Source organism: Micropterus salmoides, unplaced genomic scaffold, assembly GCF_014851395.1.
Source record: "Micropterus salmoides isolate LMB-PRFRI ecotype aquatic unplaced genomic scaffold, ASM1485139v1 Ms_hic_scaffold_9, whole genome shotgun sequence".
Taxonomy (NCBI): Eukaryota; Metazoa; Chordata; class Actinopteri; order Centrarchiformes; family Centrarchidae; genus Micropterus; species Micropterus salmoides.
The window spans coordinates 7,781,128-7,806,478 of NW_024044681.1; the positions used below are offsets into that span (position 1 = coordinate 7,781,128).

The 25,351-nt window shown below is 42.2% G+C and overlaps 1 protein-coding gene across 2 annotated transcripts in view; it reads left to right on the forward strand.

Moving 5' to 3' along the window:
- st6gal1 (ST6 beta-galactosamide alpha-2,6-sialyltranferase 1) overlaps nucleotides 1–25,351 on the forward strand; it is a 36,664-nt gene that overhangs the window by 2,587 nt on the left and 8,726 nt on the right. The window contains exons 2-8 of one of the 2 annotated variants that reach the window (XM_038707655.1): nucleotides 1,811–1,937; nucleotides 16,682–16,888; nucleotides 19,795–20,163; nucleotides 20,336–20,600; nucleotides 22,179–22,276; nucleotides 24,476–24,577; nucleotides 24,808–25,018. In XM_038707655.1, coding sequence (XP_038563583.1) covers nucleotides 1,926–1,937; nucleotides 16,682–16,888; nucleotides 19,795–20,163; nucleotides 20,336–20,600; nucleotides 22,179–22,276; nucleotides 24,476–24,577; nucleotides 24,808–25,018 — 1,264 coding nt within the window. In that variant the 5' untranslated portion in view covers nucleotides 1,811–1,925. The remainder of the gene's footprint in view (nucleotides 1–1,810; nucleotides 1,938–16,681; nucleotides 16,889–19,794; nucleotides 20,164–20,335; nucleotides 20,601–22,178; nucleotides 22,277–24,475; nucleotides 24,578–24,807; nucleotides 25,019–25,351) is intronic. The other variant, XM_038707656.1, reaches the window with a different exon arrangement.

The window sequence follows — 25,351 nt, forward strand, 5'->3', positions numbered from 1 at the left end:
AACCTAATATCGCGTGTTGTGATGTCTCGCAAGCTAAGTGTCTCTTCACGCCCTAATCTGTCCCAACCACAACACAAAGTGACGCCCTTGAACACAGATGCTGTTAAATCACTGCAGAGGAATGTTAGCAGGTCGCTGTCTTGAACGCATCCCATTCCTCCTGCGAACGAATAACTCGAATCACTCACTGAATGTTACTCACAGACGGGTCCATTGTCAGTGTGTTAGAGAGAGAGAGAGAGAGAGAGAGAGAGACGGCCTCAATAACAGAAATGGGTTTATTGTCAAATAAGTTTTAACATACAATTAATTTGCCATGGTGTTGTGGTGCATAACAAATATCAGCCATCAGGTAATTGCAGTGAAGTAGAAAGTACAGTATGGCCAGCTGAGATGTACAGAGTAGAAGTAGAAAGTGGCATGAGAAGAAAAGACAATTAAAGTACCGTAAAACTTCATTTAATAACACAGGTCTCGATTAAACGCCTGGTCTGGTTTGTATAGAAGTTCTTTTAATGTATAAAACCTCTTAAAGAGGTGGTGTTCTGCTTTTTGGCTTTTTTCCCTCTCCTTTATTGAGTTAACTACCTTCTTTGTGCATGTAACAGGTTTGCAAAGTGAAAAAGCCCAAAGTCCAGCTCAAAGGGAGTTCCCATCTCCCACTCTGCTCTGAACTGCCTGAAAACAGCTCGTTTGTAGTCCAGCCGCTTCCCTCATATAACGCTCGCCAAGCGACTAGTCCAACAAGCCCTCAAAAACACCGGTGGAAAGACAGCGAGCTGCAGCACACAGCTCTCCTCTCCCTTCCAAACACTAGCTACCCTCCAGGCAGTCAGTGGACAGAAAGTTGTTCCTGTGATGTAGAGACAGAGCTCAGTTAAAACTTTATGGATACAGATTAATAACTCACCGCTCTGAAACTCTCGCTCCAGTCCGTGTTGCCAAGCCGGTCGGCAACATGTACGGCTGAACCCGAGCTGTTTACCGGCTTCTCGCTGACCCGCTCTGCTTCTGATTGGCTAGTAGTCCTTAACCAGGAACTGAGCATGTGCAACTCCCAACAAAGATCATTTAGAGACAAGATGTATCACTCCATAGCTAAAACGAAGCCTTCAACACAGGCTGAAAAGAGGAGCTGCAGCAATGTGCAGTATGACAAAAATAAGCTGTTTTTTTCTAAGCTGCTTATATCGTTAATACAAATATTAAAAGTCTAATTCTTATAGATTTACCGGTGTAACCGACATGATACAAGAAATGAAAAGGCAAAAAAGTGCCGACTCCCGTTACCTTTGAAGCACTCGTTAAGTCCGAATGTGTCCGTTCCTTGATTATTTATATTCCTTTAGTCTGTTAATCAAAGTTTTACGGTACTTCAGATTTGTGCTTCAGTACAGTACTTAGACTAAATGTACTTTCACCACTGGAGGAATGCAGAAACATCAAATACTAATAAAACTACTGTCACTCAGAAGCTGTGGAGCTACCAGGAGCTCAAATTTAACAATATCTTTAAAGCTGGGGTTTGCACTTTGTTTTAGAAGCATTTTTTGTTGTTAATATAAGCACAGCCAATCGTTTCGTTTGATTGGCTGGCCTATCTGCCTTCGTGCACTCTGTGTTTTGGGGAGGCCCGGAGAGAGTGGGATTTCTTCGGTTGGACTCTTTCAACGTCTTGCTAATTGCTCCAGCGTTGCCTAGCCTAGCTTAAAGTCGTAAGAAAACTCTTATCACTAAAATTGAAGGATTACCAACATTTCCCTTTGAGCACTTTAACAGATATGTTCCCCGTGTTTATCTGTGTGTGCAGGATCCCGTGCAGAAAGCTCACAATGTCGTCCAATTAGGCGATGAGGGGAAACCTGAAGGCAGCAGTCTGTTTCTAAGCAGCAACAACAGCAACACAGCGTGCGGCACCACACACCATGGGATACAAGGTAACATCACCACGCTGACCAGCAGCAGCTGCAACTGGGTCTCGCTCAAGTCCTCCACACGGGTCCGGTGTTTAAAATACAAATCATTTCCCAGTGAAATTGTCAGTCAGGTGATTCAGTCAGAATTTGGGTGGTTCTTTCGTCAGGAATGTGTGTTTCGTGAGGGGAGATTTCCAGATGACTCACGACTTCAACAGTAGTAACACTTGCTGTAGGTGTCATGATTCATTCATTGCACCGATGCACCTACAGTAGTATGAAATATGCGGATGTAACTAAACACATCTGCTAAAAGAAATGCTTCAAAACTCACTCAGGAAATTAAATCATCTCTACAAACCCGTTTCTTTGCTCTCACAGTTCTCTGAAATAAAAAAAATAAATAAATAAAGAGAGAACAAGTCGTGCAGCTGGATTTTGTTCTCTGACGAGCCGGAGCATAAATGTCACGCTGCAACCAACCAATCAGCCTCTATGTGGTTTGATTCAGAGCTTTGCTGCTGCTGACACATACATAACCATCTAACTCCCTGTCACTCTGCCTGGCCAGATTAAAACACACACACACACACACTGCAGAAACACACACACACTCCTACCTTTTAATCTTGAGTAGTTTATGGCTCTATAAGCCCATGCATGATGCGCGCACACACCTCTGGCTGCCCGTGCGTGTGCATGTGTGACTGCAGGGGATTTAGGGCGACATCTTTAAGCAGATATCAGGTGACACCGCCATCTGTCTGAGGCTCTGAATCTCTGCAGGCGATGCAGCCCTTACATTTATTCAGTCGTTCATTGAGCGGCGGGCGTCACGTCCTCCGGCAGCCATGTTGGAGGTCCACAGCTGTTTGATCATACAGTTCTGTAACACCCCGCCTCTAAGTGAAGAAAACACTGAGACAACATATGCATATTAAATGTATAAAACATTTTACTTATTTACAGACAGAATCGCAAAATTTGACAATAAAAATGCAATTAACTGTAAAACTGAATATCTTGGAATCTGCCAAAATGTTGATGCATTTATAAAAGTCGGGAGTTTCCTAGTATTATTAGCGTTTCTGCACAAAGCACTTAAGCCAAACAAACAGATAAACTAACTGCCATGTTTTGGTCTTTATAAGCGTTGCCTCGGTGTTTCAGCGAGGGGTGGGCTCAGCGCTCAGTGTCTCCTCCACACCACAGACTGTACACAAGAAGTGGACGTAGCCATCGTGACGTCACCCGTTGGGTTGCGGACTGCCGTTTTGAAGCTTCGAGTTTGGCCGATAGGGCGCCGCCAGCTGCACCGGACGTGACCGTATTTGGAAGAGGCGGTGGGGCCGTGTGTGGAGCTACGGTCAGGCTTTGTAAACAAGGAGGAGCACTGCCCACGTGAGAGGAGCCTCCGTCAGACCCCCTTATTACCCTGTGTTTATCAGCATATGGAGGCTGTCAAGTAATAACCTGTTTGATAGTGAACAATTCACAATACATGTTCTGCAACAATACATTTATTGTGAATTGTTCCCATAAATAATTGCACATGCATTTGAATATTTCTCTATTGCATATTGTCATTATAGATAAAATTCCTTGATAGTGATTCAATATGTAATATTTTCTTAATTTTATTCATCCACCTTTCTGCTGACCAAATGTGCTTAAATTGTAAAACACGGAAACGGAAAGCAACAGAATATGGCAACAAAATAAACTGGATTTCATGGACTCGTCGGCCAATAACTGAATGTAGCATAACTGTAGCGAGCTCCATCAGGAGCTGCTCACTTTAGCGCTAAAATGCCAAAAGCGTGTGCGACGACACCTCGCGTCCACATCACGCCCGCTCCGTGACTCTAGTACTTCCGGGTCCCCCACTCCCACTGGAAAGAACGCCAGGGGAAACACTGGTGTTTCAGCTGAAAGTCTAGCTGTCCTGCCCAAATCTTTAGTGTTCAAGTTCACTCGCCACTCTAATAGTGCCTTTAGGGTTAAAAAACTCACTGCACGCTACTTGCTCAGCACCAAACAGCAGACATACACATTGAGAGATGAGCTGGTGAACGAAGGGGAGCATTTAGCACCTAAAGAGCCAGATATTTTAATTATAAAAATGGAGCCAAAAGAGAGTGAATATTAGACTTGCACTCATAAGTTGGACAAAAACATGACTCAAAATGTAAGTGCTGGGTCTGTAAACTAACAACTGTTTGATCACAACTTAACTTACAAGGTCAGTAAGGTTAAATTATACTAAAGATTGATTAAAACTAACATCACTAAGCCATTAAGCTAAGAGAGGCATCACATGGCTTGAAATAGTCGCAGTGACAGAGTTGTGTCACCAAAGAGGAATTTAGAGGATTCAAACAACTTCTTTCTTCCATTGAAGCAAAGTGGAAGCAGCTGTTTCCCCCTCTGTGTTTTCTCCCTGAGGTCTTTCACTGAGATTGTTTCCGTTGCTGTGTTTAATTTCGGATGGAAGTGCAGATGGCCCATTCACAGCCGGACTCGGGCTTCAATTTCAACAATCTCAACTGGCAAAGCCACTAAATTCTTGTCACAATTGATTATATATATATTATCTGGAAATGCATGAGTAGGGCTGAAAGATTACTTGCATTTGCGATGTAATAAAACGAGATTTTGTAATCGTAAAGGCTGCGATTACGCTCTGGTCACATGACACGCAAGATTAAACCAGCCTGCAGAGGAAGCATCAACTTTGCACGTTACGCTGTACCTTGGCTTCTTGTTGTACAACAGCCTTAAACTTGACAGAAACTGACATAAACTTTAGTGTCAAACAGTGAATGAAAGTAGCAGCCGCCACCCACGGTGGTTGTGGGTGAAATTATCTTTCTCATATTATTATAATTTGATATATCTTCTCTGTCGTGGAAATTATATTCCTGGTGAGGAATATAAAGGAAGCAAATAATTGAGTTACAAGCGTCTGGCCCCGAGCAAAGGGATGCATCATCATTTACACAGTCTAGGTTTCTATGTTTTGGGGAACAGAGATCCTCTCTCAGCCTTGAATGAACATTCAGGGAGAGGAGAGGAACAACGAGAGGTAAACACCATAACAATCTCACAGCTCTGACCTAAACCCTAGTGAATGTGGACAGACCAACATAAGGAGTTTAGGAGAGGAAAGGTTAAGGATAAAAACACAATACATATATCTATAACAATAATAGTAATAATAATGATAATATTAAAAGATTAAATGTAAGAGGACACAATTTTCTGCCATAAAACACCTCCCTCTGGCCATAAATGGACATCCAAGAACAGAAAATTGACAATAGAAAATTAGTCTTGGCCAATTTTGCAGAACACAGACTATGTTTAGTTATGAACAAGCAGGGGATCAAACATATTTATATTTGTACTCATCCCGGATGAGAACCTCGGCTATCAAATATCATGTGTAACATATTGATAACTGACCTTTAGCGTGGTATCTATAATGTCTCCTAGATTAACTTGTGGGATAAAACAAGCACATCTACGAAAGCTACAAGTGTGAATGTTTCTCTGCAGGACTACTTTTGTGTCTGAGACCTTTTGTTTTGAAAAACTGTTGCCTGGTTCCATCAGATAAAAGCTTTTCCAAGTGTGTGCATTACTCACCAATCTAATGGTGCTTTGATCTTGCCAGGGGCAATTCGGGGTTCAGTATCTTGCCCAAGGACACTTCGACACGTAGCTTGGGGGAGCCGACCTTCCGATTAACGGCCAACCCCGTCTACCTCCTGAGCCACAGCCGCCCCACACGTTATGACCTATGGCTGTATGTACGGTCAATTCAGAATACCGAGAATATAGTGACTTGTTGTTACTTCTGGAGTGCTGTCCTTAGCACCTCTGGTCTGCTGAGCTCGGGCCGGTTGGGAGTGGATGGAGGCTCGACGTCGTCGCGGGGCTCCGGGATAGACTTACAGCGGCTGGCGTGGACCCAGATATCCCGTCCCATGACTTTCACTGCGGTTTCGGTGGTTGAAAGCACTTGGAAAGGACCCCGAAAAACCAATTAAAAGGAGAACCTGTGGCCCTTGATGAGTACACAACTCCCTGGCTCTACGTGAGGGAGAGTAGCCGTGGCTATAAAGGGCAGCTGTGAAGGCAATGTCACCAAACATTTTGTCATACTGTCACCGTTTTACAGCACCAGCACTCTGTAAGTTGCTGATGCCATCACTCAGGAAGGAAAACAGAAATGAATTTCATGGATTGGGCTTGTTAAGGCTTTGGCCACCTGTTTATGGAAAACTTTAACAAATTTACTTAACATGCCAACAATTACAAGACAGCATTTCATTTATTCACATGGTGTGAGTTCAATCCACCATAAGATCACGTCTGGACCTGTAGGAAAAACACAGACTACTACAGCATTGAGATTTTGAGTTGGTTCGTAGTTGTTTTGCTCCACAGTCTCTCTGAGAGAACTCTGGCTTGACAGTAGCATGTTCTAAACCGGTCTCACCCTCTCTGAACGAGTCTTAATCTTGGAGCTCACAGTGACCAATAACACCGTGTCCAAAAACACAGACAGGTTACCTTCCATTTCTGTCCCTGAACAGCTGCTAAGTCTAGCATCGAAGCGGATTCAACCTCATACTTTAAGATAGATAGTTAGTGCAAACCCTTGTTAATCATCCATCTGTACCGTAGGCAATATCAATTAAAGGAAAACACTTAAAAGAACAGTTAAAAGCATTAACACTGTTATTCACAAATGTCATTGTAATCTGTTAGTTCAGTTTTGCCCACGTGGTCCCTTGGCCCGCACATGAGCAACCTTCTGGACCATGTTTTGAAAGGGTTAAACAATAACATTCAGCAACATAGAATGAGCTGGCAGCCTCCGTTCAGGCTTCTCCTGTGGGAATCTGTTAGTGTGCATTTTATCATTAAAGGGCAGCAAATGGGTGCAGACACACAAACATCCAGTTCAGTATGAAATAAGCAACAAAAACAATAAGCAACAGGACAACAAAGCACCAAGCATCTGGTTTCCCCCCCCCAAGATGTGGTGTCAGAGCAGGCCAGGTACCTGTCTTCTGGTCAACCACCTAAGTGAGAACGCAGGTCAAAGGTCAGGTGTTTGTAGTCCCCGAGTACGGCGGACTGTGGAGAGCCTTTTCAGTCAGTGACGCTCTGTCATCTCAGTGTCGTCAGTTTTGAGTCTGTCAAGTGCACCGTTTTTCACCATGAATCATGGGAGAGATGTTCGTCTCTCTTTTAACCTTTGTTAATAATTAGGATCCTTTGTCTACAAACTCGTCATCACCTCTTTATGCTGATTGGTTTTGGAATAGATGGAAAAGGCTCGTGCGCTGTGGGAGGGAGAGACGTACTCTCACTGTGATCACATGTCCCAGGTTTATCCTGTCTGTTCCAGTTGCAATTGAGACAGACATGCTTGTGTGAGGCCATTGAGAGCTGACCGCTGTAGCCAACAGTGGTCATCTCAGCATGCTTCTTGTGATGGACTGCAGAACGAAACCGACCAGCCCTGTGGTTAATGTAAAATTTTTAACCAGGCCTTTGCCAAATCACCCACAGAGAAATATGTCGTATTTGATGTAATCCATAACAGGTTTGTGTAAAAATTTGAGACCTAGTGCTCGCAGGTGCTCTGCTCCACTCACACTCTACCACTCTGTGCTCTGTTGGTTGGCCTTCGCCACAGTTTACCCTTTGATGGAAAATTGTGAGAGTGGGCAGGCGAGTCATCACAGGAGATGGTGACTCCAGCCTTCAACAGAGAATTCAAAACATATTAACAAACAATCTAACATGTTTAATACCTTTTTAAACGCTTCTTGTTTCCAAATCAAACTTGACTTTGTGAAACCTATAGCTATAAACTGTCTTTCAGTTAGCACCTCAGACATGAGGTCACTGTTGAATGAATGTCTACCCATGGTGTGTGGAAAAGATGTTATTGGAACTAGTTCACCGGTACTCAGAACCACAGCAATGTGTGTCAAAACAGACTTGTTTATGTCACCACCCTTGCTGTCCCGGTTCTCGGGCCCAACCACCGGGAACTCGTCAGTCAGCAGACTCCGGGTGAGAATCCCACCTCCTCCCTTCCTTCCAGCTCCAAATCACTTGATTCACCCTTTGAGGCAGCTCAACTTAGAAAAAGAGACAGAAACAACACAACAGCAGCAGCTCCATGCGTCCAGATAATATTTTGCAATAAAAAGAAAAATAGCCCTTTTTCTTTCTGTCTTTTGAACTAATTACAGTTACTCTGATAATTTCCCAACCCCTTTGTGCTCCATATTCATCACAAACATAGGATGTTCAAGTTTAGTATTACTTACTAAGGTCTTAATATGGAATTCATTTTAGTTTCAATGTGTTTGAGATTTTTACTTTATCTGTGAGAGGTTGTAACTCACCCAGCGTGTTTTTTTTTTTTTTCTTGCCAGTCTGGTTTAGAAATTGTGCAACATCTCTTTTCCAATGTCCACTTTTGCCCTTTACTTTGCCCCCTTCCTCTGTACTGTCCGGTTCTTCGTACCAGGATGGCTCAACATCAGCACCAGTCATTTTCTTTCGTGTTGATCTTTTGTATGTTAAGCATGCTCTTTCATGCTTTCTGTCCTTACTCCAGCAGCAGTTTCTGGACTAATCAAACTCTTTCAGGGTTTCATTGCGTCTCGCTTCAGATCACTGTAGTCCTAAGGCGATGGTCATGCGGACTAGGAGAGTCCTACATGATTCGGTCTGACCTTGCAGTTCAGCTGCTGGCCTGCATTATGCGGGCAGAACTTAGTCCAGTGGTAATTCTGGACTGTCCTTTGCTGTACTCAGCATACTGCTTTCCTTCTTATCTGGCTGGAGTGACATATGATGCTAATGATTAAGAAAGGAACATCTTATTTCTGCACATCCAGCTTGATCTGAATTTTTGTCTTTTTCATCACTGTGTTTATCTCAGTCGTTCTGGGCCGTACTCTCTGACAACCTTATCCAAACTGCTCCAGCTGTGTCTGTGGAGCTGTCAGAGGTTTCAGTCAGGCTCGTCACGTGAGCCGTGGCTTCAACAATGTCCTAAATGTCAGTATTCCTCTTTCCCCTGGTATTTCTTTCACTGGGTAACCGGAGGGAGAGCCAATTTTGTCTTTATCTGACTTTTACTGGACATTTCCTTCTGTGGAGCATCAGTGGATGTTTAATTTGTTTGTTTTGGATCTCTATGTTGCTGCCCAGTCAGATTTTAGCAGCAGCTTCACCCATGGCATACTCTTCTTACTGGACTGGATCTGGGACTGGAGCATGTAGGAGGAGGAGGAGCGGAGTCCAGGACTGGATCAGCCGGAATGGATTCCGTGACTTGTACCTCGGTTAAAGAAGAAATAATCAGTTGATTTGTTCTTGTGATTTCTTTCATCAGTCATCAATAGGCTAATCAGTTTTCAGTTCTGAGCTTACCCATCTGAACTGCAGAATATTTATTTACTTTCCTCTGGACAGGGCTGCACGCTCTATTGCATTTCTGCTCTCCTTTCTCTCCAAACATGTCTTAAGCAGGTTCAATAGTTTTAGGCTAAAGCTTCCATTTTGCACCCACTTATCAAATTGTCCCATTAATGTCTAATATTTTAGTCATCAATTTCTGGTGAAACAACTGGTGAAGGTAATCTGGGGGTGGATTCAGACTCAGTCTTCACTTGACTCTGACTCTTGCCATAGTCTACTCTCTCTAGCTAGTCTGTACTCGGGTCCATAGCGATATCTGGGTCCACTGAGTTCTTTAAGTCTGAGGCTTGTCATGGAAATTATATTCCTGGTGAGGGTCTGAGCAAATAATTGAGTTACAACAAAACGTTGTCTTTGAAGAATTTATTTAACAAAAGAGAATAAACAGAGAAGTACTAAAAGACATATACGGCTGGTCCAGAGACCTGCTGCCTAGGACGGCATCGGGCGTCTGGCCCCGAGCAAAGGGATGCATCTACACAGTCTAGGTTTCTATGTTTTGGGGAACAGAGATCCTCTCTCAGCCTTGAATGAACATTCAGGGAGAGGAGAGGAACACACCAAAACAATCTCACAGCTCTGACCTAAACCCTAGTAAATGTGGACAGACCAACATAAAGAGTTTAGGAGAGGAAAGGTTAAGGATAAAAACACAATACATATCTATAACAATAATAGTAATAATAATGATAATATTAAAAGAATAAATGTAAGGACACAATTTTCTGCCATAACATTCTCCACCATTGCTCATAATAATAATTCTACCTAATTCATCATAACAGAGGCCTGACCCACAAGAAAGAACAGTGTATGTTTAATCTATCTAATATTGTGTTGGTCATACCAGACAGTGATTTACTGCTTGTCCATTTTGGTAGGTGAAAACCTGAGTTGTCAAGTTTTTGTTAGAAGATAATAATCTGGTAACTAATGACTGGTATTTTCACAATATTTTACATTATTTAGACAAATTATTGATCTAAAGTGATGGATGCGACATCACTTTGGGCTTAAAATTGTGATGGACATTCAAACATTTTATAGAACAAATGATAGATTTATTTATACTGGAAAGAATTGTTACTTCCAGTCCTAGCGTTATCTATTGATGAATAACTCCTAAATCAACCTCATCAGACATACTCTTTCACCGTTACAGAGTTTGTCCTTCAGAGAACACTGTAAAATATCAATCTGCATCAAGATTGTTTTTTTTATGTTTTGATAAGTGCTATCCAGCAGTACGTTATCCGATTTATTTTTAATTAGCTCCCAAATATTGCTATCAGACATCTAATATGGGTCGGCTTACAGTTCCCACTGTAGTTATTCAGACAAATAATTAAAGTCAGTCTGCTGTTGTGTTTCTCATATGGCAGCAGAGTGTCTGACAGCTCAGTGTGGAGCTGGCTGCTGCTTTTTATGCCTCTGGCTGTGTGCAAATCAGCTGCTGTATGTATAGAAATCACACAGTAGGAACATATTGATTTGTATAAAGTTCCCTGCACTCATCTGCAGCTAAATGTGCAGTCGTGTGTGCATTTGTGTCCCATAAGGTCTGATATGTGTGATGGATTCAATCGATTCCATTTGACCATGTTGTGTAGCAGCAGGGAAAACTGCATAAACTACAGGGTACAGGTTTAAGTTTTGTTGTATAATACTGAATAAGGTTTGGGCGTTGTTTTTGTCGAATCAAATCCCGGTTCAGATTGTCAGTCTGATCTCTGACACAGGTTGCGGTGGCAGCAGGCTAAGTAAAGTAGCTCAGACATCCTTCTCTCTACCTACTTCCTCTAGCTCATCAGCTGTACTTATGTTCAAAGTATTATTTTTATTGCATTATCTCATGTTAACTTGGTGAGGTCTCGTAACTTATATGGTTGGGCGATGTCTAAAATGATGTCAATCTGGAGCATGTTGGGTTTGATAGTTTGACAGACTGCGTCGTTAATAAGCGGGTGAAAAAAATAAAAGGCCCAAACAAAGAAGCGCTGAACACAAAATAGGTTAGCAAACATGTTTAGCTAAGCATTGGCCATCTAACATTAGTGTTAATGTAATCATTTACGTCCCGCTGGCTGCCATCACGTTAAAACGTTGGCTGTAAACAGGTCACAGGTTTATTGTTGATCATGTAACATTACAGTTTTATTTAGTGAATGTTGCACTGTTATCCAACGAAAGGACTTCTTCAGTCCAGAACTGAAGAAGTCCTTTGGATGAGGGACGAAACATCTTCCAGTATCTTCAACCAAGTCCAGTTGCCCTTGACTTTAACCTTTGTTGGATAACTATGACCTGGATGACTGAGAATCTTCATAGACAATGTTACACTGGTTTGAGAGTCTGCGGGATGTGTTGACTTACAGTAGTTAATAAGCTGTGATGCATTGCACATTACATGGTTGAGCTCTGTAAGTCAAAAATAGGTTACAGAATTCCTTATAGCGAAGCAGCCTGGATTTAATGCAGCAGGTGATACAACATTCATTATAACCAAGAGTGACTTGAGACTTGACTTGGACTCTAGCTCAAAGGTGCAGAGACTTGACTTGGACTCTAGCTCAAAGGTGCAGAGACTTGACTTGGACTCTAGCTCAGAGACTTGAGACTTGACTTGGACTCTAGCTCAGAGACTTGAGACTTGACTTGAACTCTAGCTCAGAGACTTGACTTGGACTCTAGTGCAGAGACTTGACTTGGACTCTAGTGCAGAGACTTGACTTGGACTCTAGCTCAGAGACTTGATTTGGACTCTAGCTCACAGACTTGAGACTTGACTTGGAATCTAGCTCAGAGACTTGAGACTTGATTTGGACTCTAGCTGAGAGACTTGAGACTTGATTTGGACTCTAGCTGAGAGACTTGAGACTTGACTTGGACTCTAGCTCAGAGACTTGACTTGGACTCTAGCTCAGAGACTTGACTTGGACTCTAGCTCAGAGACTTGACTTGGACTCTAGTGCAGAGACTTGACTTGGACTCTAGCTCACAGACTTGAGACTTGACTTGGAATCTAGCTCAGAGACTTGAGACTTGATTTGGACTCTAGCTGAGAGACTTGACTTGGACTCTAGCTCAATGGTGCAGAGACTTGACTTGGACTCTAGCTCAGAGACTTGACTTGGACTCTAGCTCAGAGACTTGAGACTTGACTTGGACTCTAGCTCAGAGACTTGACTTGGACTCTAGCTCAGAGACTTGACTTGGACTCTAGCTCAGAGACTTGACTTGGACTCTAGTGCAGAGACTTGACTTGGACTCTAGCTCAGAGACTTGAGATTTGATTTGGACTCTAGCTCAGAGACTTGACTTGGACTCTAGCTCAGAGACTTGAGACTTGATTTGGACTCTAGCTCAGAGACTTGAGACTTGACTTGGACTCTAGCTCAGAGACATGACTTGGATTCTAGCTCAGAGACTTGAGACTTGACTTGGACTCTAGCTCAGAGACTTGTGAGCATCTGTGCCACCACCACCACACTGCCACACCAATATATGACCAATTTGGGCGCCCTGTATCAGCAGATTTTGGAGGCATCAATAACATCATCAATAACTGCATTCTTCTACCTGTTGCAGGAAACGTAGAGTCATGTTAGACCACCTTCCTCCCTGTAGGGATTTATTTTGCCTCAGTGATTACATTTCACTACTGTTTTTGTCAGACTGAGCCTCACTCTTCAGCACTAGCTCAACCATAGGACTAGAAGAAACGTTGGACTATCGGTGAGGCCCAAAGATGATGGTGGCTGGCATGTCAGTTTTTCAGGGCAAGATATCTCCATAAAATTAGCTGCGAGTATTGAAATTGATATTGCTAGTTTCTGTCAACCCTTTTATTGTCCTTTGTCTTACTTTTGCTTAGGAGATGATGATGCTTTGTGTTTAAACTACAGTTACTATAATTCTGTGGTTTTGGGGGGATGGAAACAGGAAGTAAAACATTGTGATGGAGTCACTCAACTTGAGGCCCATTTTTCCGGCCTGTATTTGTTTACATTTTGCCACCATTTAGCACCTTAGCAGTTCCTGTTTTCAGTGTACCGATGGAAAGTGAGGTCGAATGCATAGACTGAAAAAGCATTGTGGAAAAAAGAGGAACTACAGACGCCCGGTTCGTCTTCTGCTCCTGTAATGGACTTACCCCATTTCTCTCTCTCTTTTCTTCGTTGTCCTGAGGCCTCCCTCGTCCCGCCTCCCCATCTCTTTTTCCATCTGGCCTGTCCTCCGATGAATCAAGCCATCTTCCTCATTCTCCTCCCTGCTCTCTTTCTCCCTGATTTCACCCATCACCCGAGGCAGTGATGGCGTGCAACCACGTCCTTATTCTTCTTTGTTGTTTCACTCACTCAGTTACTTACAGCATCAGAAGCAGGGATTCACTTTTTGTTTTCGTTTGTTTCATCTCGTCTGAATGAAAAAGCCGTCATTATATTCTCACCTCTAGTGTTTTTTTTTTTGGTCTGTGGGTTGTGGTCCATGGAGACATTTTGTGTGTCATGGAAATGATTTATAATTAATTTATTAAAAAAAATTCTGTTTGCATCAGTCTGTACTGAAGTAGCAGGAAAATGGATATGCAAATGGAAAAGAGAGTTGCCCTTTGAAATGCCTGATTAAAACCTGAACCCTTAATTTAATTTTAATCAATTTATTATTTATTTCTCATTTCATTTTTAATTGATTTTTAATTTATTTAATGTTTTTATTATTTTTATTTGACATTCATAGATAGATGCATATATTGTAAATTATTTTCATAATTATTTTTTATTGCCCATTTAAACTTAAATTAATTTAATATGTAATGTAGTATTGTAATAGTAATGTACTGTTTAGATTATCCATCCATCTTCATCCGCTTATCCGGGGTCGGGTCACGGGGGCAGCAGCTCCAGCAGGGGAAAACTTCTCTTTCCCAAGCCACATTAACCAGCTCTGACTGGGGGATCCCGAGGCGTTCCCAGGCCAGTGTGGAGATACAATCTCTCCACCTAGTCCTGGGTCTTCCCTGAGGCCTCCTCCCAGCTGGACGTGCCTGGAACACCTCCCTAGGGAGGCGTCCAGGACTATTTAGATTAATTAACTTTTATTATTTCATGTTTTTGTTGTCTAATAAGATTGTCATTTTTCCCAAATGAAACCATTGTCTTCCATTGAACCCTACATAATGTGTGATGAACGTGATCCTTAAACAAAGCCCATAGCTCCTAAGGCAGCCCTGGTGATAAAAGAAATATAAGTGAACAATTACCTGCTGCCTGCGAGCCCTATTTGGTTTCATTTAAAACCCCTTCCCTATTCATTCTTGTGTTACTTATTTGAAGAGGCATTTGCTCGTTTTTTTTTCTCCATTAAATCCTGAGGCTTGTGAAAACAGTACCGCCACACTGTTATCTTTTCATTCAGCTATTCAAATGAGTCCATCGCATGACTGAGCAAAAAACTCTGGCAGTTTAACCTCAACTCCAGGAGGGTCTGTATGACAAAGCTACCAAATAATGACGCAGTGTGAGATGAGAGATGACATCAGTTGGTGGCGATTGTAATCCCACGAACAGCCAATCACCAACATGCATTATTGATGACAGCCCCTCCTTTGAAAGCAGCTGCTCGTCTGTTGATCCAGCTTCTCTCTAATGGCACACGAGTGCCATAAAAACAAATGCTCGTGCCTCCTTGACAAATGAGCAATTGCACCACAGTTTGACCTTGGAGATGTCAGAATGAAGCCCTGTCCTGCAGTTTCATTGGTTTATGTACAAAGCCACTTTTAAAGGTACAGACAGAAGGGAAACGAAAGGGGGGTGAAGGGACAGGACAGAGAGAGAAGGCAGGTGGAAAGAAATGTTTCCACCCTCCTCCCCTCTGCTTCGCTGTTTCGGTAGCGGAGCGTAACTTACAAGAAAGGCTGAGGGAAAACCTTCCAACTCATAAAAGTTGTCCTGTCTTAATAGTCTAACCTGTAATATTTCTCTCCCATAGACACTGTAGCACTGAATCGATTCTCAAAAATACAGAACACAGCGTGTCCCGTATCAGTTCAATACAGAACTAATAGTTTCAAATTATGGGACGAATCCTTATTTTATAGGGTGGTTGACAACCGTAGCTACAACAGTTATTTTCATGTGCAGTTTTAATCAGGAGATTATTTTCTCTATTAGTCGATTAGTAATTTGATCTATAAAATATGAGAACACATCACAATTTCTCAAAGCCAAGTTGACATATTTAAATTAGGGCTGCAGCTAACGATGATTTTAGTATTCAAAGCTTCTATAGATTATTTCAACGATTCATCGATGAGTCGGTTAAGAAGTACTTTTGCTTGGCGGCAGCTCGCGCAGACTACACGACTCAGCGTTGGCCGATGGCCGTGTCGTTCAGACTACACAACTTGCCGTCATGTGACGGGAGTCTTGAAATTGTTGTGGCGTTCACACTACGTGACTGATCGGTGACAGTGGGTCACACACTACACGAGCTGACAGCAGCTCTGTCACCCGACGCTGGTCTCCAAACCACGTTTTATCAAGAAAACACGTGAAATGTGAAACGTGAAATGACGCAAACCTACACACGAAACAGCTGTTGTTTGTTATTATAAAGACAAAGAATCTGGGTGAAAGGATGGATTAGCACAGGCAGCTAGCAGGGATTGTCTGAGCTACAGGGAGAGCTGGTAGAGGTGCAACTCCCCGACACCCAGTTAACTCTTGACTGTGAGGTTACAAAGGCGACACAAGTTTCGTTTTACGGTGGATGGACATCAACGTTACAGAGTTGTTGTTTTCTTTAGTTTGAAATAATCCCATACTTTGGACACTTTATTCTTAGTCGCTCGCAGCAATCTCGCGCAGCACTAGGCCACTTTTTAGTTGAACATTTGAACTTTCGGATGTTGTAAAGAATTAAATGTTCAAACTGTTCAGTTCGCCAGCCAAACCATCTTGGAAGTGACGTGTGGAAACATTGGAAATTTAATAAATTGTATATAAACTGCTTTACAGTAACGTTTGAATTAATTAGATCAAACTGTGTCTTAGTTCAAACTTTATTTTTTGAAAAACAGACAGCTTTTCCTTATATATTTCCTTATATATTTATATTTATTTTCAATGCCTTCAATCTAAACTTAACTTCAACCCAACTGTTAGAAGCTTTTCTGACTTCATTTGTTTTCAGTTTGGATAAACTTTTCTGGACAGTAGACTGAATGTGTTTGTTCTCTACAGATCCCCGGGGCGGCGATGGACCGAGTGAGCCTGCTGTGGCGTCTGAGGCGTCGGGCCCGCCGTGGAGTGCTCTGCATGGCCTTCTTCTGCATCTCCATGGCTCTGCTCTACGCTATCTGTGCTGAAAACAGCGTTCCCGTCACTGATGCCATCTTCGGGGTCCGGGCACGAACCCGGGCTCAGCCACGTACACACTCTGTCATCAAGGTCTGTTGCCATGTTTCATGTCACATTGGTTTTGTTAGCTGAATCGTGTATCCCAATTTTAAAAAACATTGATCCGGATCTGTCAAAACTTCACTTGGAGCCCCACTTATGTTTTTGCTTCTGTGTGAGTATTTGGGACAGTTTGCAGTGAAACAGGGCTGCAACGTAATCTTTGTGGGCGATTGCGCCCCATCAAATTATGTCCACTAGAGGGCTTGTTTTTGCCAATTATAAGTGTCTGACAACTTTATAGTTGGTTAACTAATGATTTTCATAGTCGACTAATGTGTCAATTATTTTTCGATTAGTTAACAATTATTTTTGTTACCCACTAACCCTAAACCATTACTAATTATACCAAGCATAACTAATTAAATCTATTTTAAGTGTATTACTGATATACCCCAACACACAAACTAACTAGCTACCACTAAGTGGGCGAGGTTTACTATTCAGAATGAACACTTGGTGTCAGCCAAAAAAACAGGAAAGAAGACGAGACAGGGTAAACTACTCCTATTATTTTAACTTACACATAATTTGTTTATGTATATTGGAGAATTATATAAAATAAAAGCAAATAAAAAGCAAGTACTCTAAACACAACTGGCTATCGCGACTCAGTGTCATGCAACTATCTATCTTTTTAACACTGATCTTAACTTTAGCTGTTTATATATTTACCAAATATACAAGCATGCATAAATTAACACTATTAAAGCTTTGCAAATCAAAAGGACTGATTACAAAGATTTACATTTACATTTATTCATTTAGCTGACGCTTTTATCCAAAGCGACTTACAATTGCTATACATGTCAGAGGTCACACACCTCTGGAGCAACTAGGGGTTAAGTGTCTCGCTCAGGAACACATTGGTAGATGGGCCACAGTGGGGAATTGAACCCGGGTCTTATCCATTGCGTCATCAAAACATTTTGTCATCACATAATGGATGCAGACCAAAGGCGAAGAGGATGCAGTTAAAATATTTCTTTAAACAAAATTTAACTGAAACAGGCTTCAAAAGAAGCACAAGGCAACAGTCCAAACCAAGGAGGAATCCAAAGGCAACGGAAATCCAACAACGAATGACACCCAAAAACCAGAAGTGAGATCCAAACAGAAGCAATTCGAGAGGTAATCCAGTAAGCGCATGGACAGGACAGGACAGAACACTCAACACAGACGAGGACGTAACAAAGACTGAACAGTACAAGCAAACATTTAAACACCAAGTAACGAGTTGGGCGGGACCAAAACCAGGTGGAGACAATCACAGACACACAGGCCAGCAGGTGAAACCAACTGAGGGGCCAGACAGGACCAGACCAAAATGAAGAAACACAAACTGAACACTCAATAGATGAAAACTAAACCGAACATGAAACAAGCAGACTGAACACCAAAGACAAACTAAACATAACAGGAAACAAGCACGCAAGACTAAACGCTGTCAAATAAAGAATCACCAGACAACCAACCAACACTTATTAGACAGAAAACTAAATAACACATATAAACTACAACCTAACAAGGAACGGAACACAAAGCAGACAAGACCGAAATAATAAAAACACAAAAGTACACAGACCCAGAGTAAACAGTAAAACATAAACCAAGGCACAGAATTTAAACGCAGGACTAAGAAGAAAAGAGACAAGACAGATACTAGTTAAGTAAACTAAACATGCGAATAAACAAAAGAAATAAACTAGGCTATAAAACACAAAACCATGAGAAGATCAAATAAAACTTACAAAAACACATAACCCAAAACTAATCTCATGAAAACAGATTAATTGGAAACAGCCACCCTTTTCCATGAAAAACGCCATATAACATACCAAAAATAAATCAGTAATATCTCCTCAACCATTTGGCCTAAATGCATAATCCTGGTCTCCTTTGAAAGGTCAGAAGCTAAGGAATATATATATAATCCATTGTAAATTAACATATTTATTTTAATATAGTTTAATGCAATAAACCATCAAAACCATCATAACATAGATTATAATGCAACTGAATCCCTTCTAAAACACCTGGAATGCAACTGTAACTGTGAATTTGATGAAAATAAACTAAAATACAACAGTTATCATACAGTATTTTCAAAACATACCAGGCGAATGTCCATATTTCGGCAATATTTACTGTTTAAATTTTGACTTTTATTAAGAGTTATCTTTAAAACACTATTTATGTCCATATAAGCACGTTCCAAATAACATAAAATTAAAATGTTGATAAAAACAGTGAATTTTCATTCCTGTCACCAAAACCACACCCATGCTTTACGATCCGGCTTGAGCAGACCTTTCTTTTGATGGATGTCTATGTAGCTCCAACTGGTCGGCCAGCAAATGCCAAAAAAGACTGTGTTTGAAAAATAGACAGTATATTACAGGACAAAGCCACCCCGCTGATTTGAATAGAGAGCAGTGAAGCCAGTTTTGGACCAATTAAACACTACTACAGGGTTACTTACTGTTGGCACCAGCGAGAAACACCGTGATTCTGGTAGCTGCATAGCTGCACCAACAAAACCAAACACCAAAGTAGCTTTACTGATGGACTTAAAACGGCATATAAGGGAAAAGTAAGTCAGCGGTTTTGACGATCGTGTCTGTGTTCAACTTTTAAGGTCCTGTTTCACATGCTTTCTTTAGTTTTGACCACGTCTGTTCCTGCTTGTGCAATCGAAACATAAGCAGGCAGAACATATGAACATTGTTTGTTCTTGTGGTTTTGTGGGAAAGGTCTTAGCAGCAGAGAGAGAGAGGCGGAGGGTTTTGTATTGTGCAAATAGGCTGTTGCTCATGCAAATTTAGACGTTTGATAAATACGGGCCATAAATGTTTGACTAACATGACTTGACATTGTCGCCCCCCTGACTTCGACAGGTGCTGCGAGGCGGAGCCAAGCCCATGTACAGTGACCCTCAGAAGCTTCCTGGGGTCGTCCCAGGTGACCCTCACCGTCCAATCCCTGTCCTGTCCTCTCCAAACCACACCCAGGAAACCGGGGACTCCTTGTCAAAGCGAAAGCAGAGAGAGCAGGAGCCCTCGGGGTTTTTGTCTCATCTGCTTCCGCGCCCCTTCACACGTGCGCTGGAGTCCCTGTTCGGAGGCCGGCGGAGGGGGGAGCTGAGTGGAAGGCGGGGGGGCGCAGAGTTCTTTGGGCCTCACGGGCTTTTGGGAGAGGTGTGGGATGACGAGATGTCCAGCAGCATGCTGGGAAGCAGACTGAGGAAAGTGGTGCAGAATTATCAGGTGAGAGTTTATTATTCGTTCAGGAGTAATATGAAGACAGAATTCTGAATTCCTGAGAAACAAACGCTGCATTTTTGAGAATAAATAACTACAGAATACGATGATTCCGGCATTTTTTCTGTTTTGTCCCTAATCTCCCTCCGTATCTCTGTTTTTCATGTGTTTCTATCAGGCGATGAATAAGTATGGAGTCGAGTTCTCCGGGCCTGGTGGTGTGTCCAGCAGGCCCAAGTTGAGTGGCCCCAAGCTTCTCTGCCAACTTAAGGACAAGGTAGAGGTCATGACTCTGACCTCTGACCTCCAGCCCTTCTTGTCACTGCCCTGGGCCTCCCAGCTGCCACCGAAGCAGCTGACCTCTGACCTCGGACCATACAAGAGCTGTGCGGTGGTGTCGTCAGCAGGGTCGCTCCGCAACTCTGGACTTGGCAAAGAGATCGGTGAGATATTCTTACATGGATGTTAAAGTAATGTGCAACTACATCTCCCTATATGAGAAAATAATGAAGGAGATCGAATTCACGTGGACACATTGGAGCCTATATCGTTTGTTATATCATAACTACTTCACAAAAGAACAAAGAGGCTGCCTTTAAATGTGTCTGTGGTCAGTTTACGCCATGGTTAATATCAGCGACGTAAGGTCGTTACAACAGCCCCAGTGCAGGCTGTTATGAGGGGCCCTAGTTGGGCTACACCATTACGAAGCACATGCACACACACTGCGTTTGTGTCTAGAAGGGAACCCTATATTGGCAAATTTGTGTGCCTTGTTTCCTCCTTTTGCACGGCCCTTTTGTCTTAAATCGATTTCTTTCCATATTAACATATTAAATTCAACAGTTCTCTTGTCGTACGTCTCTCTCCAACACATACGCTGCTGCTGCTGCTGCTGCTGCTGCTGCTGCTGCTGCTGGATGCAGCAGTCTAAAGTAAAGTAACATCACGTGATGGATTTTAGAGTCCGACTGTGTCACCTAGATTATATTATTATGTTTGCAAAGTTCTGTATATTTACAGTAGTCCACTGTGCTGAAATGACGCAGACTTTTTTCGGGCAATTTCAGTACAATAACCTCCCGAATCACGACAACCACATTCCTCTTCGACAGAGAGGCGAGACATCATATGGCGCACACACAGTTTAAAACCCACACAATTAAACAGGTCGGCCACACCAAATCCACTGAAAAAGCTCCTGTAAAGTTGCTCCCCTATTTGAAAGGCATCGGACGAGCCTGCATTGAGCAAAATCTTTGACAGTGTCTGCAGTAAAAAATCCTAAACAATCTTATCTGGAACGACAAAGGGGGAAATGCACATATGAGTGTATATATAGCGCTTGATCTTCATGCTAAAAACAGTTAGACGTGAATTGGGTGTTTACTGCCGATCAATGAGTCTCAACATGTTTTTACCATGTAACTGACAAAGTCCAGCTCGTACAGTGCGGACCGCCAGTGCAGCTGCACTGTCTGCACTATCTATACCTACAGCCCTGGTTAATATAAGTCACTCAGCTGCAGCATTAGTGCTGTTGAAAGGGTTACGTGTGGTTTAACTGTCCATGTCTTAAATCTCCCAAAGTTATGGTCATGACAGGTCTTGAAATAAAATCCCCAGTCCTCAATGACTGAGTTCAAATGCAGTCGAGTCCGAGACGAGACCAGGACCATCAAAAAGTGGTCTCAAGACCGGTATCGTGTACAAATCAGAACGAAAACAGGAAGAAATGAACAGTTTGTTAACTGCAAGGTTGTCTCAAGTAACCTTATAAATTTCAGTAAAACAAGACTCTGTGTTTGTGCTTCAGGTGCATGTTTTAGATATTATTGTTGTAAAAAATAAACCAGTTGGATTGCCTGATTGAAATAACCTATTTATTTCAAGGCTCTCTGTAGCACTTTTCTGAAATCTTTGAGGTGACATTATGTAAAAAACCCTCTCACAACATGTTACCACATTTAGACACGGAAATGTGTTCAGAAAGTTTCACTTCTCTTTGTGTTAAATTATAGATTCACATGATGCTGTGCTGCGTTTCAACGCCGCGCCCACCACCGGGTACGAGAAGGACGTTGGTTGTAAAACCACCATCCGCCTCATCAACTCACAGGTAAACGCACTGACCTGCCGAAGGACAGTTTGTAAATATATAATATAATAATAATATATCACAACACAGCGCTGTATCTGCCTAAATCCAAGATAACCTTCATGCCTCTTAGTTAAAACTGGTGTTTTTAATTTATGTTGTAGAGCAAATTGTTTCCAGTCTTATATGTACCACTGAGATTACATTCTGCCTAAACTGAAAAGAGGTGAGGAGGAACCATTGAAATGTTATATGCCAAACTCCATTCTCTCCCCATGTTTAAGATCTCTACACAGCAAAAATGGCAAAACAGAATATGTGGATGGATTTTTTATGAACTGTTCGCTGCTACGCTTCTACCCTGAAACACCCTCACAATGGCACAAGGGCATCGCTTTAGTCAGTCTATTTATTATTATTTTTTTACGCCTTTGGGTCGCCCATCTCTCTGTGCATTCATGTGGTGCTGGAATAATTGGAAAAATGATATCACATAAAGGTTTTGGACATGAATTGACGAGTTGGAAACATGGCGGACAACATGGCCGATGGTTAAAAAAGTTAGATTATTGGTGCGAAATCACGTATTGCATTTTGTGTCATTTTTAATACGGTATTAGGTTAGTGTGCTGTCAATGTAGACTGATCTGAATTAGTTAGGGAAGTTATTTATTTGCAGTATTTGCAATACAATTTTAGTGATTTCAGGTAATGTACCGGTGCAGTAACAACTGTCAACTGACTTCAAACTGTTTCAGCATACTTGGATGACAAAGGCAGTCCAACACGTCAATGTTGTTTCCACATTCCAACTTTAAAGCACAGCCGTCTGAGGAGCACGAGAATGCACCGTCTGTGTCATTTGAAAAATGTCAGTAATGCTCCATCGTAACACTCTGACCTGTTGATAATTCCTGAACTGCAGCTCGTTTGAACGGGGCACTAAAATGCACACGTGAGGACACATTGTAGCGGGGCTAAGACGCTTAAATTCTGCGTTCTCTGACAGATTACGGTTGCAAATCTGCTGCGATAAACACTCCTATAGGATTAGTTATTATTACTTTGGCACGGTCAAAGTCTGCAGCGAGAAGCTGCCTGAATGGTGTTGGGGGGACAAGGAACAAATGGCTTGAGACCGTGGATTTTTATATTGCAGATTCAGTCTTTGTTTCAGAACCGTTACACGCAAAGTCCACTGAATCCGCCTGCGTCGCGTTACGGCTGCGCCGCAGTTGCCTGAGATTATCTCTGCCATTCTAGTCAATGCCTGTGAGTCCAATAGACGCGGCCGCAGCGCGTCCCAGAAGCGTCCTAGACCAGAATAGGTAGCCAGTAGGGCTGGGCGGTATATCGGTATAATGAGGTATAACGATATAATTTCAAATTAGACAATACCGTTAATACCAGTATAGTTTGATGTTTAGTTTATTAATATGTTTCGTAAAGTCCTGCCAGCGTTTGCTTCTCTCTCTCTCCCTCTACGTCTGCACGCAGCCGTCTACTCACAAACTCTCAACAACATGGAGGGAGACACAGAGCCGGTGGTGTTTCACACACATACACGTTACTTTGGCGGGCTGCCCAGGTATATTTGGCGACACATTGTAGCATTTATCAGAGAAACACGGAGTGATTACGTTACAAGCCGCGACACAATATTTTAGAAGCGGACACACTAATGTAGATGTAATTCTTTAGCTACCACGTTGGTTTTGTTTTTTTAAAGGCTAATATGCGGCGCAGCTGCTGCTGTGAACAGAATCGCGGGAGGAAAACTCCAGAAAACAAGTTCTGGTTTTTGTTTTGTTTTTTCGGCAACTTTATACAATGCAGACTACCGCTGATGGAGAAAGTCACAGAGGAGCAGACATACAGGAAGTGACGGAAAGAGCGCTGACGTGTTTGCAGCAGAGGTACGTTAGGTCTGTGAGGTGAAGAGAACTGGAGGAGGCAGATTCAGTAAGTGAGTAACACTTAAATAAGTTAGAGAATAAAGTATAATTAAAACAAGCTAAGTTAGTACAAATAGTAAAAACATTGCCCTAAAACCGACAAAACAACAATACACACAGTTAAAACAGACAAAAAACCCATTTAACTATGTAGCCTACTTAATAATTGAAGAAGCACAATAAACACCCCTAGTCAGCATCTGATCTTTTTTTCCCCCCACAGTTGTATTTATATATATGGATTATACATGCATTTGTTTTTCAGGTGATGGCGTCCGATGACCATCGTTTCCTGTCCAGCTCTCTGTACAGCTCAGGTGCTCTGGTAGCCTGGGACCCCGCCCCCTTCTCTGCTAACCTCACTCAGGTGAGTTTATATCATGCTGCATTCATAGATAAAAGGGGACTTTTATAGTTAGAAAACTCCGGAAATCGCCGACTCGGATTTAGTCCCTGCTCGTAGGACTTGTTGATGACACGCTGAATGCGTGTGATAAAACTCAAACCCCATGAGGGGTGTAAAAAGGAAGTATAATCTGCCAGTTGTGTACAGATACCAGAATGGAAATCTGCAGCTCAGCACAATGTTTTCAACAGAAGGCTAAAAACCACTATGTGCCCCCCGCTCTGCAGTGGTACAACAAGACAGACTATCCCATCTTCACCCAGTACCAGAGATACAGGAGGCTTCATCCCATGCAGCCGTTCTACATCCTGCATCCTCGCTTTGAGTGGCAGGTCTGGCAGCGAATACAAGACAACATGGCCGAGCCCATCCAGAGGAACCCACCCTCATCCGGCCTTCTCGGTAAGTCAGCACTCTCACCACTTCCTGTTTATAACACATCCAGTGCACACAAAAGTGATGTTTTTATTGGAAGTGTGTGGGCTGGACTGAAGTTAAGCTTTAAGATTTGCCATAATTTAAAAAAAAATAAATCACTGTATTGAAAACTAGGCATGTCCTGATAAAGTTTTTTTTGGTACCCATATCCTGATACAGGGTTAGGGAGTCTGATTCAATACTTAAATTTACCTAAATGTTGATTAAATTAACAGATCACACATTGAAGTAACACCTTGTTTTTCACGACCCACTTGATCCAAATCCTGAAGGCACTGGTTCAAAACTATATAAAGT